This window comes from Topomyia yanbarensis, chromosome 2 (genome assembly GCF_030247195.1).
Source record: "Topomyia yanbarensis strain Yona2022 chromosome 2, ASM3024719v1, whole genome shotgun sequence".
NCBI lineage: Eukaryota > Metazoa > Arthropoda > Insecta > Diptera > Culicidae > Topomyia > Topomyia yanbarensis.
Genome location: NC_080671.1, coordinates 1,362,044 through 1,381,413, shown reverse-complemented (window position 1 = coordinate 1,381,413; position 19,370 = coordinate 1,362,044). Strand labels below are relative to the sequence as shown.

General features: G+C 42.8%; 1 protein-coding gene across 1 annotated transcript; it reads right to left on the bottom strand.

Annotated features, from left to right (window-relative positions):
• Positions 1-256: 256 nt before the first annotated feature.
• LOC131686248 (uncharacterized) lies at positions 257-19,145 on the bottom strand. The gene is made up of 3 exons (XM_058970513.1): positions 17,312-19,145; positions 16,979-17,152; positions 257-417 (listed from the first exon to the last, which is right to left on the bottom strand). Exons 1-3 carry the CDS (start codon positions 19,143-19,145, stop codon positions 257-259), a joined length of 2,169 nt encoding a protein of 722 aa, XP_058826496.1.
• Positions 19,146-19,370: the final 225 nt, after the last annotated feature.

The following is a 19,370-nucleotide window of genomic DNA, read 5'->3' as shown; positions in this document are numbered from 1 at the left end:
GCAGATTTTGCACGGCTTCTTTCCTTCTACCTCGCGTCGAGTATCACTTTCCGATGCGCAATGAGCATTCAGGAATTCTTCGCGCTCTTTCGGTTTACCTTTCCCGCTTCTTGGATGACTTTCAAGTTCCGAATATCCTCCGGAGTACAACGTGGCCTCGCTGGCATCCCTCACAATCTCCGACAGAAAATCGGATAATGTTCGAAGAGTTACGCGGCACTCTCTTCTTTTGTAGCGCACCCACTCCATTTTTGTACTAGCTGGTAGTTTTTTTTACCAATTCTTGGATCAGCATAGGCTTCACCAAGTGGTCTTTTAGAGCAGTTGCTTCTAAATGATCGACGAGTTGCTGCACCGTCATTCCGAAACCAACGTATGTCGCCAAACGATCGGCCTTGGGTGATTCCGCCTTCCGAACTTTGAACAACAATGATGCAGGATATTGGAAACCATGGCAGTCGGCGTTGATAATGTGCATGAGTGCAATTCTACGACTGCAACAAACTTTTTTTTTGAAAAGTATGGCTACGACATTCTTATGAAGTCGAGGTTCACACAAGATTGTGTTACGAACTTGTTCTCAGTAGTTAAATTTAATAGCGCCGGCCGACTCCAATACAGTACACAATATAGGCAGGAGGTGAAAAAGGTGTCTTACGATATGGATGATCGGGAGTATCTTTCCGGTTATATGGAGTACTTGGATGAGAAAAAAAGCTGATTCGTCAGACACAGACCAAGCAACGGTTGTTTCCCTTCAAAATTTCATGAACTACAAACGTTGCGAACGATTCGAACATAATATGTACAGAAACATTTCATTCCACGAACGATTTATTGGCTTTTCCAGAAGAACTGCAAGCGAAGTATGATAATTCAGAAGCCAAAGCGTTATTTCATTGTGATACATTGTGGGAACTATCGGAAGAAGCATGAAAACATGCAGCTTGTGCTTCAAGCACTGTTATATTGACACTCCATTCGATAAAGTGTATGAACGATTTTCGAATCTCTTGGCCAATGCAAGGGTAAAACCATTTGTATTTGTATCAAAATCGATATTTGTTTTTTTTTTGCATGCATATAATTTTTAACGTCATCTAGCCGACAAACCGAGCATCGACAAACAGTCTATCAAATCACCGGAAATTTCTTTTAACGGTCTACTGTTGCGAGTTCCAAAATGGCATAATCTGAAAATTAAAATGATTCTTCGCTTTTTGCAATTTAAGCTGAAAGCAGATAGAAGCCGTAAAACTAGGAAAAAAACGGTTCCACAGCCGCAGCATGCTGAACTGAAGAGGCGAAATAAATGGTTAATAAAAAAATATTTTTTGAAATATTTCTTGTTCAAAATCATGCCAATTATTTGCACACAATAACAATACTTCGCCCCCCCCCCAAAAAAAAAAAGACGACTGGCTGCATTTAACAGTACCCCCTGGCTGTATTTGACGTTCGATTTTTTCCTATATGCAAGTCTCCTCTCAGGTGTGTCCCATGTACAAAAAGAGTGAAGGCTGGATTGCTGTCACTTCCAAGCAATCACATTGCGAATGCGCCTACAAGGCAGCAGGGCAACTCACTTTAAACAATTACTAAAAAAATGAAAGTGAAATTTATTGAACAAATTTATTATTTGTACCCCAGTGCAACGTTTTAGGGTTAAATGACAGTTCGGAACAACAAAAAAATATTTGCGAAAGTAATTATGCATATTGTACGCGTTGAGAAATAATGTCTTTAATAACATAAATCATTACTAAATTCGCGGTGTTCTTTAATGGCATTTTCGTTTTTGACAGTGCATTACACCGGTGTAATCGGTGCTACACTCATTCAAACTTGGGTGTAACCAGTCTATCTCTTTTTTGCAGTACACCGGTGTAGGACCAGGAAAAAACAAAAACGCTATAGCGTAGCGTTTGTTGAAGAGCATGCAGCATGCTTAAGCTGACCAACCGTACGGAATTTGGGAGGACAGTACGGATTTTTTGTCGTGTGTCCGGAAAAAGTGCTTGTACGGATTTGTCCGGAATTTGCACGGAATTTTCAACCTCGGTGAAAGTGGAAGTACTCCTGGGACAACAAAAAATCTTCCACAAATGGAAACAGACTAAATTTACTCGATTAATTTTCGTTTTGAAAAGTATAGTGCTCGATGTACACATTTGATTCAACTCAATTTGCCTCCTATGAAGGTATCCGTATTATACATTTTCTATTTTTAATCTTTTTCGGAACCAAATTATTACCGCTGCAGTTCGACTGTTTTCTGTAGTTCTGAAACATAATACGAATAAAATCTGCAGTAGGAACTCTTTCAAATTTTCCGTTTACATATGTTTACATATATAGATTAATAGGTTTTTCCTTTAATTTGATTTGAAAGGTTGAACCGAAAATTTCAACGTACTCGAAGAACATTAGATACAGAAACGAGGCTGTTAAGTACAATAGAGTATTTAATTTTACGTTAGATTTTCAGCCAGATGAGCTGATCGGGCAGCTTGCTACACACAAGGCACACGATGAGCGTATGTGCAAAATTCGTGGACACTTATTTTTATATTCGGTAATCAATTTCTTCTTGTGCAAAGAAGCAGTTTTTTACTATAATATTGTGCGTTTATAAAATTATGGCATAATAGAAATTGTGTTATATATCAGGCTCGTTTGTATCAAAAACCGTTCACATTTACTGCTGTAAGTTGTCGAGAAGAGATTTTTTACTTCTATTTCAGTGATTGGGGTGATTTTATTTTACATGGAAGCCTCTTTGGTCATAACCGGAAACTCTAGTGATATGGGAGAACTTACTCTCTTCTAGTATCTGAACTATACATTGCAAATTAAGTATCAGCTTCAGGGTCCGCACGCGATAACTCAAGAATACACGCAAATATACGAATAACCACACGGTTATAAAATCGAATTTGTACAGGCGAAGTTTCATACACGCTAGCATACGCGACAAACACGTTGACATACAAACGCTTGAGCCTTTCGCGATCATCCACGCATACCTACGCTTACGATCTTGCTAACAGGATAACACTCCGGCAGGGATGCATGAAACACAGCACGAGAGCCTAAAACGCTTTGAACGAACCAAATGCAAAAAGCACTGACAACGCTCGTGCTAGGTATCCGTCGTGCTCGAGCTGTAGGATTCGAAGAGCTAGCACAACGGGTTAGCACGATGAGCCAGCTCGGTAAGCTGGCACGATTTTGCTCAATGAATTAGCACGGTAAGCCTACCCGATGAGCTAGAACGGTGCAGTAGAGTAAGCCATTAAACGAAAGAATAGGACAAAGCGAAAAATATACGCTGGTAAATGTGCGACAAGTTTCTGCAAAAAAGGATGCAAGCATTGTTATTCACATTAACGCGTTGTATTTTTCTACTTTGCTATAGCTCGAAGCAGCGGTGCTCGTGCTACTTGCTAGCTCAATGAACTTAGCTCTGATACATTATGAGCCAGTGCACAGAAATAGTACACGATGCAGCACCGTTCTTGTGCACGCCTGCACTCCGGTGAACGTGAACGCGGTCTCAAGAATGAGCCTTCACACGCTCGTGTTCTTGCGATCATGAATTAATTACGTCCGGAAGTTCTTCCTCTTGGCTCTAGCAGCCTAGGTCCCATGCCCTCAGCTGGACCAATCAGAAAAAAATGACGCTCATATCCACTAGACAATACGTTCAATGGAGACATGACCGGGAACTCTAGTGATAGAGTTGATAGTGATAAAGATCTTACTCTCTTCTAGCATCTGAACCATACACTGAAAATTAAGTATTAGATTCACGATCCGTGCGATCATCCAAGAACACACGCGAATATGAAATGGATACCCGGTTTTAAAATCGAATTTATGAATGCGAAGTGACACGCCAACACACGCGACATACAAACGCCCACGCAATCGAACACAATAACATACAAACGCCCGAGCCCTTCTCTATGGTACACAAAGACGAACATACAATCGCGATCATCCACGCACAACTACGCCCAAGATTTCGCTAACACAAAAACGCCCCCAATAATTTCGTGACCCCTACAGCACTTCGAATCCCATTAACGCGGTCTCAAGTACACACCAATAAACGTTCATTCTTGTATTACTTACTGAATTCCTCCAAAATTCACTGAATCTGTTGGGAAGTGCCAATTTGAACAATAATCGCTATAATACTTTAATTCTTGCCAAAGTGATCGTTTAGTGAAGAAATGTGTGAATATGAAAAACAAAAGAGGAACTCTGGTCAAAGAGCGTGACTTCGAGTGACTTCATATTAGTCCGAGTTTTTGGAATATTTACATACAGGTTTCATAGCTTAGCCTTGCGAAAGTCACCAGATGCTATCATATCAGACATCCAATAATGATAATTTTCGATAGATTGCGCCAGGCAAATAAAATCATGTTGCAGAACAATCTACAAGTCGCTGATCGTGACGCGTTAGAATCAAATTCAATATCCTCGTGTTTATGGATAATGGCAAAATCGACATTCGACTGCAGGATATGGCATGTCGCTGTACAGAAAAGTGGAATCATTACAAAGGACACATGAAAAAACCAATTATTCCTAGATATTTCAATAGTGGTTACGCGGTAAGTTTGCGTTCTTCCTGCCTGGACCAACAATACAAAACACGACAGTATAAATCTACAAACCACGCTTGGCAGTTATCAAAGCTTCGCGAGTGGAAGACCCCTTAAATAACAAATGTACATGGAGGAAACTGATCAGGCACTAACACAGGAACTCTGACATATAATTTCTGTGCTCCATCAATTTCATTGAATTCAGAAAATATTTCGATTATAGAGGTTTTGAAATTAGGGTCATTTGCTTCTTTTTGTCGTGGTAGAAAAATCTCTTTTGAAAAAACTCTAGCCCTGTGTGCGGGGTTTGGAATTGAACCAATCGATCCACCAAATACGCTGTGCCAACCTCTAAAACCATTGTTAAAAATCTCATTACCTGTAGTAAAATATAGTAAACAAGAGAAATACTAAACAGTCTAAATTTAGTGTTCTAAATTTTGAGATAAAATGTGTACGGAATTTTCCTAGCCCACAGTTGGTCAGCATGCTTAATATGATTGCCAGAGTTAGAAAAATGACCCTAATGCTCATACTCTCTTCCTATCTCTATTCATTATTCGGTTTAGTATCCGTTTGGTCAAATAACCTTCGTCGTAACGGCCATCAATTTGATGACCGAAAACCGATTGAAATAAGCCAAGTATGTCAACATTCGCGAATCTCGTTCCAGATCAAGTAAAAACCATTAATCGATTACGATGCGTCGGAGCTTGACTGGCGTCATCACCCGAGTCAACCAAACCGGGAAACATGTCGCTATCGCAAAGTGGGTAATTCAAATTCTTCCCAAAGCTGCTATTCCTTAAATACATAATAACACCGAAATCGTTAGCTATTTTCCGGGCTGGAGGAGCTGGTGCCCATTAGAGGCAATTATCCTGGGGGAGTTTGAGGGTAGATTTTCCCATATCAATGAACCAATGAGCAGGAAACAGACTTTATTGGATAACGAGTAGCGGAGGTGGCATATTAGTGGAGGAGATTCTTTTGTTCTTTGTCTACTTGCGATTCCCGTAGCAGAACGGCGAACGGTGTTAGAAATAGACATAATGTACTCTAATCACGTTCGCAAGGTGTACATTAGTAATAATGAAGCCCGTTGTGTATCGGAATTAAGAGTGACGGTAATCATGTTGGTGTATGAATATAACATTTCGGTGATTTAATCCCTTTTAAGGAAAAAAAGCAGTTCTCGAATTGCTTTCAAACGGCATGCAGTGCAAGAAAAACCACAGCTACTTCCCAGAGTGACATGTACGAGTTGGTTTATTCACTTGACTCTCAACCGCACTTGCATGCACTGCTGCCATAACAAAACGTATACTCCTCCGTTGGCCAGTTTGCCACTGCAGAAGTATTCCCAGAGCCGTTGTTCTTTGGCATCTACACTCGCTACTCGTTCAAATCGTTAAATTTTATTGTTTAATTCTTACTATTACGACTTTAATTTTACGGTTAGTTGCTCTCCTTTTTCCCAGTATGTATCTCGGGTCAGTGCCGGAGCAACACTTGTGCGCTTTTGCTTGATCCTCGCGTCCTAGACCGCACCGAAATGATGTTGATGATGAACACGATAATGACACGGTGATATCTTCCGATGGAGTGACCCGGAATGGATGTCGAGCGGAAGCTGAGCCGCATAAAGAAATAACGACTATCAGCTCGGTAGACGAGAGATTCAAAGTTAATGAAGCATGAGAAATCCAAAGTGCATTTAAAAGCAAGAGTTAAATTGCTTCTCGTCAGGTGGTAGTTTCGGATTTTTTTTGATTGCTGTTGCTGCTGATAGTGTGAGGATAATCTGTTAATCTTCTAGTTTAAAATCGTCTCGACTTTTTTTAATCTTCAACTCTACCATTTTAAATTAATTGGTTGTTCTCTATTTCAAATTTAATTGTGTGCTAATAAAATAAATTAAAACGGTCATTGAATTCTCACCTCAAGTACAGAGTATATTTCATCGACTACTACTTCTCCAGCAAATGAACAAAGATTTTTGACACTGTTTGGTATCTTTCTTCTCTATACAGGCATGTCATTTCATATTACGTGTCTGTTTTCAATGCCACGTTTGAGCAATGTGTTATCATTCTATTACCTTCCAACCCTGCTAAATTATTCCATTACATTACAATATAATAAAGCACATAACAAAACTCTTATTTGATTTGTGAATATCCTGAAATCTTCATCCTACCTCTCGGATCGGTATTCGTTACTGGGGTGCGCACACAAAACTAGCAAACGAATTCACGTAGGTGCAATTTGCATACCGGATCTCGTTTTACTTCTGGAAAATATGAGCTATGCACTTGACGTTTTCTGGAAACGATAAGAGAAGCACCTCTACTTCCTCCACCTGCTGCACCATGGCAGTAGTCTATCTATTTTCCGTCGTTCAAGGGTCATTGAGAAGATAGCGCGCTCTGGGATGAGGCGGAGAGCGGGAAAATCCTACCAGGTAAGTGATTTATAGCACCGAGGGTGAAGTCTTATCTGGGTTAACAATAATTCAAATAGTTTGGTGAAATATTTTTGCAGAACTTCTCTGCGAATGATAAAAAATGGTTCGTTTTGGAATGCAATGTTTGATTGCACCCATGGTGAGTTGAAGATGGAAAATTGAAGGATTTGTTTACAAATTAATCTAACCATCATCATTCGGTTTGCAACATTTAAGCAACTTTGAAATATGATCAAATGCTAATCTGTGTTAATCCAAATTATAAAATAAACTCAGAACGATCCGAGAGTCCCCATCAGTTGAAAATTGTTCAATTTAGTTCAACGGAATATTTCCAAGATTATGATCTCGCTCGGGGATGAAATAAAAATGCACGATCCAGTTTGAAACGAGATATGATTTTCCTGTTATAAATATAAAATTCACATTACACTCTTAACGCCCCGGCACTCGTACCATATTTGGTAACACGCTTGGTTTATCGCTTCTCTTAAGAATACCGATTACGATTTATTTACCGCTAAACACAAACAATTACCAAATATGTGGCACATGTTCAGGTAATATTGACAAGGGCAAAAGCTGCGTCAATACCTCAAAATCAACAGCCAGCACAATCATTGAGGAAATTCACAATCATAAAGGCAACAAGCGAACATGTTTGCGGACATAAAGGCAGCAATCACGATTATGAAACGGAAGTGTTCAATAGCGAGATAGATATGAACGACCCCCTATGCGCAGTTGTCGAGAAAAAAATATTTCCCTGCTTCATAAACAGGTATCTACGTGCAATGGTTAAGAGCATGCGTGAGATCTGTTGGACAACCAGTAAAACTCATTTTATTACTTTTATTGTTGGAAATAGATATAACTAGATAACAGAACCACTGTTTCGATTGGCTCAAGCATAGAGCCGAGTTCATTAATGAATTATTTAAAAAATAGTAGAAGAAGTTTAATGGACGACTGAGTACTAAAACTGGTACAATGGTCGGCAATGACTGGGCAGTGCGTAAGCCTCTTGTACCTGAAGGCATAAAATAGACCCCACTTGCGGTCCTTAGCTTCCTGCCCAGTAACTCCTAGCCCTGGCCTCCTCGTGGCGTCGACTGGGATACGAGTAACCTTAGTGAAGATCGGGTAACCAACCCCGGTGGGAACTTTGGTCGTATGCTGGCAGGGAAGGGGGGGGGGGGGGTTACCCTTCTTCGGAAGGTGTAAACCTGTCCTGGTGCCCAGGTGGGACCTTAAGCAGTCCTGGCACGATGGCCCACCGGCGAGACAGGTGGTTGGCGTAGGCCCTATAAGCCGCCCCTTAAAAAACCCACATAACGAACAATACAGAAGAGAATACGACCCAGAACAATCGGCAACGACCCAGGCGACGAATAAAGGATCACGATTGGAAACTCGGAACATGGAACTGCAGATCGCTCGGCTTCGCAGGATGTGACAGGATAATCTACGACGAGCTACACCCCCGCAACTTCGATATCGTGGCGATGCAGGAACTTTGCTGGACGGGACAGAAGGTGTGGAAAATCGGGCATCGAGCGGCTACCTTCTACCAGAGCTGTGGTACAACCAACGAGCTGGGAACCGGCTTCATAGTGCTGGGCAAGATGCGCCAACGTGTGATCGGGTGGCAGCCGATCAACGCAAGGATGTGCAAGCTGAGGATCAAAGGCCGTTTCTTCAACTACAGCATCATCAACGTGCACTGCCAAAAAAAGGGAGAGCCGTCGACGAGAAAGAAGCGTTCTACATGCAGCTGGAGCAGACATACGACGGTTGCCCTCTGCGAGACGTGAAAATTGTCATCGGCGACATGAACGCACAGGTAGGAAGGGAGGCAATGTACAGACCGGTGATCGGGCCTAACAGCCTGCATCCCGTATCAAATGACAACGGCCAACGATGTGTGAACTTCGCAGCCTCCCGTGGAATTGTAATCCGAAGCACCTTCTTCCCTCGCAAAGATATCCACAAAGTCATCTGGAGATCACCGGACCAAGTAACAAAAAATCAAATCGACCACGTTCTAATCGACGGTAGATTCTTCTCGGACATCACAAACGTCCGCACTTATCGCAGTGCGAATATAGATTCGGACCACCACCTGGTTGCAGTATGCTTACGCTCAAAACTTTCGACAGTGCATAGCTCTCGTCGAAGCCGAACGCCGCGGCTAAACATCGGGCGGCTACAAGATGGCAGAGTGGCTCAAGAATACGCGCAGCAGTTGGAAGTGGCACTACCAACGGAAGAGCAGCTAGGCGCAGTTGCCCTTGAAGATGGCTGGAGAGATATCCGATCCGCCCTAGGTAGCACCGCAGTCACTGCACTAGGTACGGTGGGCCCGAACCGAAGAAGCGACTGGTACGACGTCGAATGCGAGCAGTTAGTCGAAGAGAAGAATGCAGCATGGGCGAGAATGCTGCAACACCGCACGAGGGCGAACGAGGCGCGATATAAACAGGTACGGAACAGGCAGAACTCGGTTTTCCGGACCAAAAAGCGCCAGCAGGAAGACCGAGATCGCGAAGCGATGGAGCAGCTGTACCGCGCTAAAGACACACGGAAATTCTACGAGAAGTTGAACCGCTCGCGCAGGGGCCACGTACCACAGGCCAACATGTGCAGAGATACAAACGGGAATCTTCTCACGGACCAGTGTGAGGTGATCCAGCGGTGGCGGCAGCACTACGAAGAACACCTGAACGGCGATGCAGCAGAAGACGAGGATGGCACGGTAACGCACCTGGGAGCACGCGCGGAAGACATTACACTACCGGCTCCGGATCTCCAAGAAATCCAGGACGAGATTAGCCGGCTCAAAAATAATAAAGCCGCTGGGGTTGACCAAATACCAAGCGAGCTACTAAAACACGGTGGCGAGCCACTGGCTAAAGCGCTGCACTGGGTGATTACCAAGATTTGGGAGGAGGAGATTTTACCGGAGGAGTGGATGGAAGGTGTCGTGTGTCCTATCTACAAAAAGGGCGACAAGCTGGATTGCTCTAATTACCGAGCAATCACCCTGCTGAACGCCGCCTACAAGGTACTCTCCCAAATACTATGCCGTCGACTATCACCAATTGCAAGAGAGTTCGTGGGGCAGTACCAGGCGGGTTTCATGAGCGAACGATCTACCACGGACCAGAATGCCGCGAGTACAATGTGCCCACACATCATTTGTTCATCGACTTCAAAGCCGCATACGACACTATCGATCAAGATCAGCTATGGCAGATTATGCACGAGTACGGATTCCCGGACAAACTGACGCGATTAGTGAAGGCGACGATGGATCGGGTGATGTGCGTAGTACGTGTCTCAGGGACGCTCTCGAGTCCCTTCGAATCACGCAGAGGGTTACGGCAAGGTGATGGTCTCTCGTGTCTGTTATTCAACATCGCGCTGGAAGGTGTAATAAGAAGAGCAGGGATCGACACGAGTGGTACGATTTTCACAAAGTCCGTTCAGCTACTTGGCTTCGCCGATGACGTTGATATTATTGCACGAAACTTTGAGAAGATGGAGGAAGCCTACATCAGACTGAAAAGAGAAGCCAAGCGCGTCGGACTTGCCATCAACACGTCGAAGACAAAGTACATGATAGGAAGAGGTTCACGAGAAGAGAATGAGAACCGCCCGCTTCGAGTTTTCATCGGTGGCGACGAAATCGAGGTGGTTGAAGAGTTCGTGTACTTGGGCTCACAGGTGACCGCCGACAATGATACCAGCAGAGAGATTCGTAGACGCATCGTGGCAGGAAATCGTGCTTACTTTGGCCTCCGCAAGACACTTCGGTCGAACAGAGTTCGCCGTCGTACGAAGTTGACCATCTACAAGACGCTGATTAGACCGGTAGTTCTCTACGGGCACGAGACCTTGACCATGCTCGTGGAGGACCAACGCGCACTTGGTGTCTTCGAACGGAAGTGCTGCGTACCATCTACGGTGGAGTGCAGATGGAAGACGGCACATGGAGACGGCGAATGAACCATGAGTTGCATCAGCTGTTAGGGGAGCCGCCCATCTGTCATACCGCGAAAATCGGACGACTACGGTGGGCCGGGCACGTAGCCGGAATGTCGGACAATAGCCCGGTGAAAACGGTTCTCAATTGCAATCCGACCGGTACAAGAAGACGTGGCGCGCAGCGAGCACGATGGATCGACCAGGTGGAAGACGATTTGCGGACCCTTCGCAGGCTGCGTGGCTGGCGACGCGCGGCCATGGACCGAGTGGAATGGAGGAATCTTTTGTATACGGCACAGGCCACTTCGGCCTTAATCTGTTAATAAATAAAAAGAGTACTAAAACTCTCCAAAAGTGATCGCATCATCGCAAGTAATTGTCTCGTTTAACAAAACTCAGATGTAATACTCAATATTGGCCACTCTATTTTAAATTTAAATGACAGGTTTTTGAATTGTACCCAATTTGAATTACTGTATTAGGTCTGTGTACTCTGTACTCTTAGTATAAATACTAGACATCACATTCAAGCGTACTAGGCAAAAAAATATTTCAATTTACTGAGAATGATATAGCTGAGGCGACAGCTTTTCCTTTCGCTTCATTTTAACGCATCATCATTTTCATCGGCACTTAATTTCACTTTCATGGGAGGAATTCGTTCCGTTTATGCGAGTTCGCAACACTGTTGCGACTAAAATGTTGTGACTGGTTGAATCTATTAGTCTAATAATTTCGATTTTATGTCTTCAGTATATAGCAGTCTCACGATCTGTTTTTTATTCGTTTTGGACTAAAATGAGAGATGATCAGAAATCATGGAGGAGGAAAAAAGAATCAGTTAATCTAAGAAGCCTCAAGAGCACCTCTTCTATCTTTTCTATGCACTCAGAACGAGTGCTTTCGGAATTTCGCTCTGATCCTCTCAATTCACTTTGAATAAAACAGCATTTTTGAAACCACATTTCGTCTTCGTTATCCGCACAACATTCAACGTTAGGTGGAACAACGTTGATTGAAATTGTTTTCAAAATTTCGGTAAAACAAACCTGTAATCAAAAAGCATTACAGATTCCTTCAAGAAGTCATGCATCTCTTCCAATCTTGATGATAATTGTAAAAAAACTTGAACTAATTAAAAATGAACGAATTACTAAGATGATTGTTTGAATTGACTTAGAAAGTGTAACTGCCAGCATCTTTGCATCACGAAAACTGCCGCTGACAAAAAAATTGCAAAAGATTCACAGAAATCGGATAAATTACAATAATTTAAAAACATAGAAATCTGAACGAAAGTCTCTTCGGCACAGGAGAAGCAAGTGCGATGTGTTTTCTTTGATTTGTCGGAAATAAGTGTGATTCTAAAATTATTTAGCTCACCCATATTTATAGTTTCGAGTAATTCTAGCGGTGTCATCAATGTTAAATTCAGTGTTTCGAAATTTCAATATCAGTTAACTATTTCTGCTTATCGAAACTGACATTCAGATTTAACGCCTCGGTCATTAATTAACTTTCCAACTGACTGAAATTTCATGCAGAATCGAATATTCGAGTGCAGAAGAAATATAAATTCCTTCACCAACCAAAGCATTCATTTGTTATTATGTAGACAGTTCGAGCATTAGTGGGCTGCGTAATCTATGTCTAGTTCATTTTCGCTCAATAAGCTAGCATAGAAATAAAATTCAGTTTGCTTCTGAAACCGAACATATGCGCACCCGAATGCACTATGTCGGGAGAATGAATGACGAGGGAAACGAACCAAACATTTTATTCATTGCGACGGGCAGGTATTAAATTTCGGTTCTCTTTCAAGTTCACGCAGGGATGTCAATTTTTTGTGCTCTGGTTACATTTAACAAAATTTACGTAAATTGCAAGATCAGGGGATTTCCTTTCGATTAGTGAACAGTCCTATAGTAGATAAAATTCCGGCTAGTTTAGTAAATTAATTCATTGAAACATCTCTTTTGTATTGTCCAAAAATCCATGAAATGCGAAATTAAATCTGTAAGCTTCGTGTGCTCAAATATAATATTTGCTTAATCTAGGTAAATACAGCTATAGTTTTTATTTGTGCTTTGTAGAGAAATCAGTAGTATTTTTTGTACTCAAACAAAATTACTGGTCTGTTTTTTGCCATAGTTTCAAGGATCTAGTAGAAGAATTGCTTAGAAAAATAAGCCTGTCTAATGATATAAAAAGTATCAATTTCATAAAATATAGGATCTGTGAAAAATCTGAATACTTAAATAGATAAATAATTAGTTGTTATCACTTGTCTGAAAATAGTCTTTAATGTATCATCATTTAAATTGAAAATTATTATAAATTTGTGTTGAATAGAAGTTGAACCGTTTCTGCGCATCTACAAATCGCCTGCCTAATCAGAAGATTTGGAACGAATTTCTCTTGTATTTGTATTTAAATAATTGAGTCTTAATGAACTATGCTAAAAAGAAATGACCTAAAGTGGCATGCGCGGAACTAATGACGAAGTCGAAGATGTCGTTATATTCGTTGAAGCGACAGATCATTTCTAATATCGGTTGTTGGCAGCGTAGTTAGTGTTGTGCATTTCAGAGTGCAGCAGTGTTCGAGAGCAGAGGACACGGTTGGTGTGATAGAATATCGGGAACATCATATTCAGCCATAAGAAGCTTAGAAACGAAGGTAGCTTACGACGCGGGTCTACGATCTCCTAAAGTGTATAGTCCTAATAATCGACAACGATCTTTGTATGGTTCAGATTTAGCGGATCGTTCCAAGGCAATTAACGTAACGCATATCGTATGAATCTGCGCAGGACAGCCTTACTTCGCTAGCTTCAAGTTGTATGATGGGGGCACCCACCAGACCACGTTTGCAAATTCCAACGGTGAAAATAGTAGCTTAATAATAATTAATAATAAAAACCAAATTCAAAAGCAAGAATTCGTCGATGTACTATACCATTTCTTGTATCAGACAACATATTGTCTATTTCCTTAGTTTTGGAACTGTTTCACTAAGAAATTTTCAAAATTACATTCAGTTTCAAGTGACTATCTTAAGTCACCAGAACAAGTTTTAAGCCCCTCCCGAAACAAAATCCTGGCTACGGGCCTGACCACCTCGTTAACGAACCCAATAACTTCAAAGCCCTTTTCCGCAAGTTTATCGAGTAGATCGTCTACAATAAGCGACAATACACCTACTTGAGGACATTCCCTAGTGGTCATTATGGTTATGAATGATTCTCCCAATTCAGCAGATACTTCTTTGCTATTCAGCATTTCCATAATCCAAATTTTAATGCAAGATTTTGTGGGGAAGCCACAAAAGATAACTTAAATAGTGGTCGCAGTGGCAAAGTTTCCCCTAACAAAAAGGGATTTGGTAGTAAATAATTTGATTTTAACAGGTGTTCAAAATAAAGTGAGATTTTTTTTAGTCATATGGTTAAAAAACTAAAAAAAATTGAATTCAGTATTTTTTTTAATTAAAACATAATGTTTATTGTTAAAAAAAAAACGTCAATGAATATTAGAGAAGGGCGCTGGTCAGCCATACGACGCAACTTAGTTGCGATGCTCTCACAAGAGCGCTGGAGGCACTGACGTCCATCTTCCGGATACAATTCCAGATCAACTACTTCGTATCCTTGGCACGTACGGTATCTTTTTCTGTTTAAGATACTCCAGCGTCTTCTTGGCGTAATGGGAAGACGTCTTGTCCGGCCAGAAGACGTACTTGCCATCCGCATGACGCTCTTTTAAGAACGGCAGAAGAATTTTCTCAAGACACTCTTCTTGATACTCTTGTTGATTGTTCGGCCGATGTCACGCAAACTCGTACCGTCCTTGTTGTCGAACAGCTTTTTCAACGCTTCCTTTTTCTTCTTCTTCGTCATTATCTTCACTGGACGGCCGCTACCGGTCTTCCGCTTCACGCTGAGAGATGCTAGGATCCGGTGAATTCGCGGGTACTCACGGGCACTTTATTGTCTCGAAAGTGGTGTACCGTAAATTTTTTTCCACGATGACCATGCGTTTCGTAAAACCGTACAACACGCTTGCGGAGTGCTTGCTGTTTTGACTCCATCCTGGATTGAACTAACAGCACCCGATCAAAAAGAAATATGTCACCCATTTCTAGGGAATCAGGAATCAGAACATATTGGCTTAAGTGCCCCGTATGTAGTCGAGGATTTGTGCCTTACCCTGTGTTTAGTATGTCTCTGAGTTTCAGTCGTTCAAACATGGTGTCGTCTATGTAAGGACAGCCGAAAACTCGAAATCGCAATTGCGCTACTGTTGGACAGTTGCATATCAGATGATATGAGGTTTTGTAGTCGGATTCACAAAGATCACATGAAAAAGACTCAGCGCGCTGAATAGTTGCCATGTGATAATTGAGTTTGCAGTGGCCGGTTAAAGCCCTGGTCAGCATGCCGCAGTGGAGCTTCGAAAAATGTAGGAGATTTTTCGAAATCTCTGAGCACGATTGGTCTAGAAACGCCTTTGTTTGGCGACACGTTTGTAGATTTCTCCCATAATTGCGGTGCTCGGACGAATTCCAGGACCGTATTTTTCTCTTATCCAACTTGTCGAAATGAGCAGGCCGGGCTCAGGACCAACTAAGTCAATCGCTGCACTTGTCCCGGCCAACAGGTCAGCTCATTCATTTCCAGTAATACCGGAATATCCGGGCACCCAAACACGGTACATAGTGTTGACATTGCTTAGTTCTTCGATTTGGGTTCGGCACGCGATCACTAGTTTGAACCGTGATTTGTATGAGCTAAGGGTCTTGATTGCAGCCTGGCTATCGGAGCAGAAGTTTATAACTTTGCCGGACAAGCTCTTTTGAAGGGCTGATTGTACCCCGCACATAATCGAGATGCTTTGTCCTTGAAATACAGTACAGTATCTACCTAGCGAATTTGACTGTTCCAATCTTATTTCTCGACAGTAAACACCGTCCCTCCATCAGAGAACCGTGAGTGTAACAGACCACTTGCGTTTGTTGTTGTCTTTCCATACAGGCAGGCAACCACTCCTCTCGAGAGGGAATCTTCACATGGAATGTCCTGTAAGGAAAACTACATGTGAGTGTAATATCGCTGGGAGCAAGAATATCTTCACCCCATGTAACCATTTGTGACCACAATCGTGTATGACTGGTAGCAAGATCAACATGATTACTAGGGTGGGGCAAAACGACCGTTTTTTTCAGCACAACACTTTTTTGGTTCCATTTGGGGTCCCAAACAACTGTGCAAAATTTGGGGGCGATTGGATTTGACCCGGCGTAGCGCATTGCCTTTGAAATTTGTATGGAAATTAGTATGGGAAAACCTACTTTTTTACATTTTCAATTTTGCAGACTACAATTCTTCCTGCAGTATACCCAAAAATAGATAGAAGTGTAGTCCAGGATATGCTGAACAACTTTTTAGAAGGATGCATGGTGCTGGAATGTCTCTACAACAAGTTATAGTTGTTCAAAGTTGGATAGATTGAATTAATTGCCAAAAATCATTTTTTTTTTGCCAACACTGCGGGTGTACCAATGATGTTTCATATAGCATACCAAAATAACATCATATACTGTATATTTACCACATTTGTATGTTTGGATGAATTATTCAAAAGCCTTAGCTCAATTTCAATTTTGATTGGATTGTACCACCGCAACGATGATTGACCTGGTACCGGTTCACCCTTTGATAGTGACTTCCACTCCTTGGAGAAAGTCTCCAATTGCACACGGCGAACTAAAACACATTCTGCTTCCCGTAGCTCGATACTAGTGAGAAACCCTGATCGACGGTCTTCCTTCGGCGTGCGCAGTAACTTCATTAGTCGCAACCAAATTGCTGTCCGTCGTACCATTTCCGAATATGACGAAAATTTACCGATATACCAATCGTTGAATTCTGTCACTGATGAAGCTGGAGCTGCAATCGCCGTACGACGCCTTTCCTCTTCTTCCTCCTCGTTATTCAAATCACCAGGATACTGGGGCCACTGATCACGAGCTTCTGCCAACCAGGATGGACCATTCCACCAGGATTCGTTGTTTATAATATCTTATGGGGAAATTCCCCTGGAGATCAAATCAGCAGGATTATGTATTCCGGGAACATGACGCCATTCCCCATGTTCCGTTAGGTTTTGTATTTTCGCCACCCTGTTGGCAATAAACGTGATCCACGTAGATGGTACCGCTTTAATCCACCGCAACACACAAGTGGAATCTGTCCAGAAGAAAACGGGAGAGTTGATTCGAACAGACTGCTGTACCTTCTCATACAATTGAGCAGCTATGAGCGCTCCACAGAGCTCAAGTCTCGGTATCGTTTGGCATTTTAAAGGGGCAACTCTCGATTTGGATGCAAACAGACGAACCGCCACCTTCCCTTCTGCATCTTGGCTCCGAATGTAAATGCACGCTCCATATGCCTTCTCAGAAGCATCCGAGAAGCAGTGTAACTCTATTGCCACCGCACCGGGTAGAATCACACTTCGGTTAATTCGTATCTCGTTCAATAACGGTAACTGGAGGTGGAACTTTCGCCAATTCTCACCCACCGTTGGTGGGTCTAACCTGTTGCCATCCTCGTCTCTCAGCGTCCATAAAAGTTGCATGAACAGCTTGGCGGTTGTGATGGTGGCTCCTATGAGTCCCAATGGGTCAAACAGTGTGGCTATTATCGAAAGAATACGACGTTTGGAGAAGCCATCCACAGTATCAGGCGTCGGAATATTGAACTGGAACCTGAAAACATCGGTATTGGGCAACCATGTAAGTCCCAAGGTTTTCACTGAGGGGTCTGGGTCCAAGTTGATCCCATCAGCATCGCGTATCGCTAAGTTTTCTTCAGCGATTCCATCCAAAACTGGAGCTGCGTTGGAAGCCCATTTCCTGAGACGAAATCCCCCGCTGGACATCATCTCATCTAATTGAATTCGTAGCTTGATCGCTTCTTCAACGTCATCCGATCCTGTTAACACGTCATCCATGTACGTGTCCTTGATAGCTGCCTGGGCTGCCAACGGAAATCGAACTTCTTCATCTAACGCCAGTTGCTTTAGTGTGCGCGTTGCTAGGAACGGTGCTGGTTTGGTACCGTAGGTTACCGTATTAAGTTCGTACGTTGCTACATCATCCGCAGGCGATGGGCGCCAAAGAATACATTGCAGTGGTCTCTCCTCCTGTTTGACATCTATTTGCCGAAACATTTTTTCGACGTCGGCTACAATCATGATTTGCTTGGTTCTGCATCTCATGATTATCGACCGTAAATCCTCCTGAATCACCGGCCCCACCAGTAGTACATCGTTCAACGAGATGCCCGACGAAGTTTTGCAAGATGCGTCAAAGACCACTCGAACCTTTGTGGTCGTGCTTGCCTCCTTAACTACCGGATGGTGTGGTAGATAGCAACGCTTGATTGTATCGTGCGGATTAATATCGACCTTTTTCATGTGTCCCAAACGACAATACTCGTCCATAAACGAAACGTACTGTTCCTTCAAGTCAGCGTTCCTTGCTAACCTGCGCTCCGTTCCCAGGAGCCGTTGGAATGCGATGTCCCTTGAATCGCCCATCCGTGCAAGAATTTCTTCGTCCTTCGGTAGAGAAACAGTATACCGTCCATCTGTTCCACGTTGGACCGTTTGTGCGAATAATGCCTCACAGCGCACTTCCTCCGGAGAATAGTTTACCACCGATTCTATTTCTTCACAGTCCCAAAACCGTGTCAGTAGCGCATCCAGACTATCCGACATAGATAAATTGCAGTTGATTTGTAGCGATTGATTGGGAGCTGACAGACCACCGCACACCACCCATCCAAACACCGACTCGTTTAAAGCTGGCGTTTGCTCGCCAAGTGAAATTTTCTGACCAGTTACGAAGAAGTCAAAAAAGGCTTCAATGCCGAGTACTATGTCCACACTCTTGGAAACACAGAATGACGGATCGGCCAATTGAACGCCATTTGGAATTGCCCATCCTGTTGCGTTGATCGTAGCCGTAGGTAGATTTACAGTTAGCTTTGGCAATACGAGAAAGCTCATTTATCGTGAAAAATCGGAAATTCGTGACCGAATCGTTGTTAAAATCCGCTGCTTGACCTTAGTGCCGGCCTGGCTGATTCCGAGCACCGAAATATCTACTCTCTGCCGTTTAACCTTTAATCGTTGACTCAACCGCTCCGTAATAAAATTACTCTCTGATCCCGAGTCCAACAGAGCACGAGCTGGAATATGTCTACCATCATCATCCTCGACAACGATTACCGC

Excerpts from the sequence above, each read along its gene's own strand:
- LOC131686248 (XM_058970513.1), bottom strand. The coding sequence starts at position 19,145 with ATGAGCTTTCTCGTATTGCCAAAGCTAACTGTAAATCTACCTACGGCT. Across the intron at positions 17,153-17,311 it reads CTTCTGGACAGATTCCACTT|ATATTATAAACAACGAATCC; the intron begins GTGTGTTGCGGT and ends TTTCCCCATAAG. Across the intron at positions 418-16,978 it reads ATTCAACGATTGGTATATCG|TTCGGAAGGCGGAATCACCC; the intron begins GTAAATTTTCGT and ends TGTTGTTCAAAG.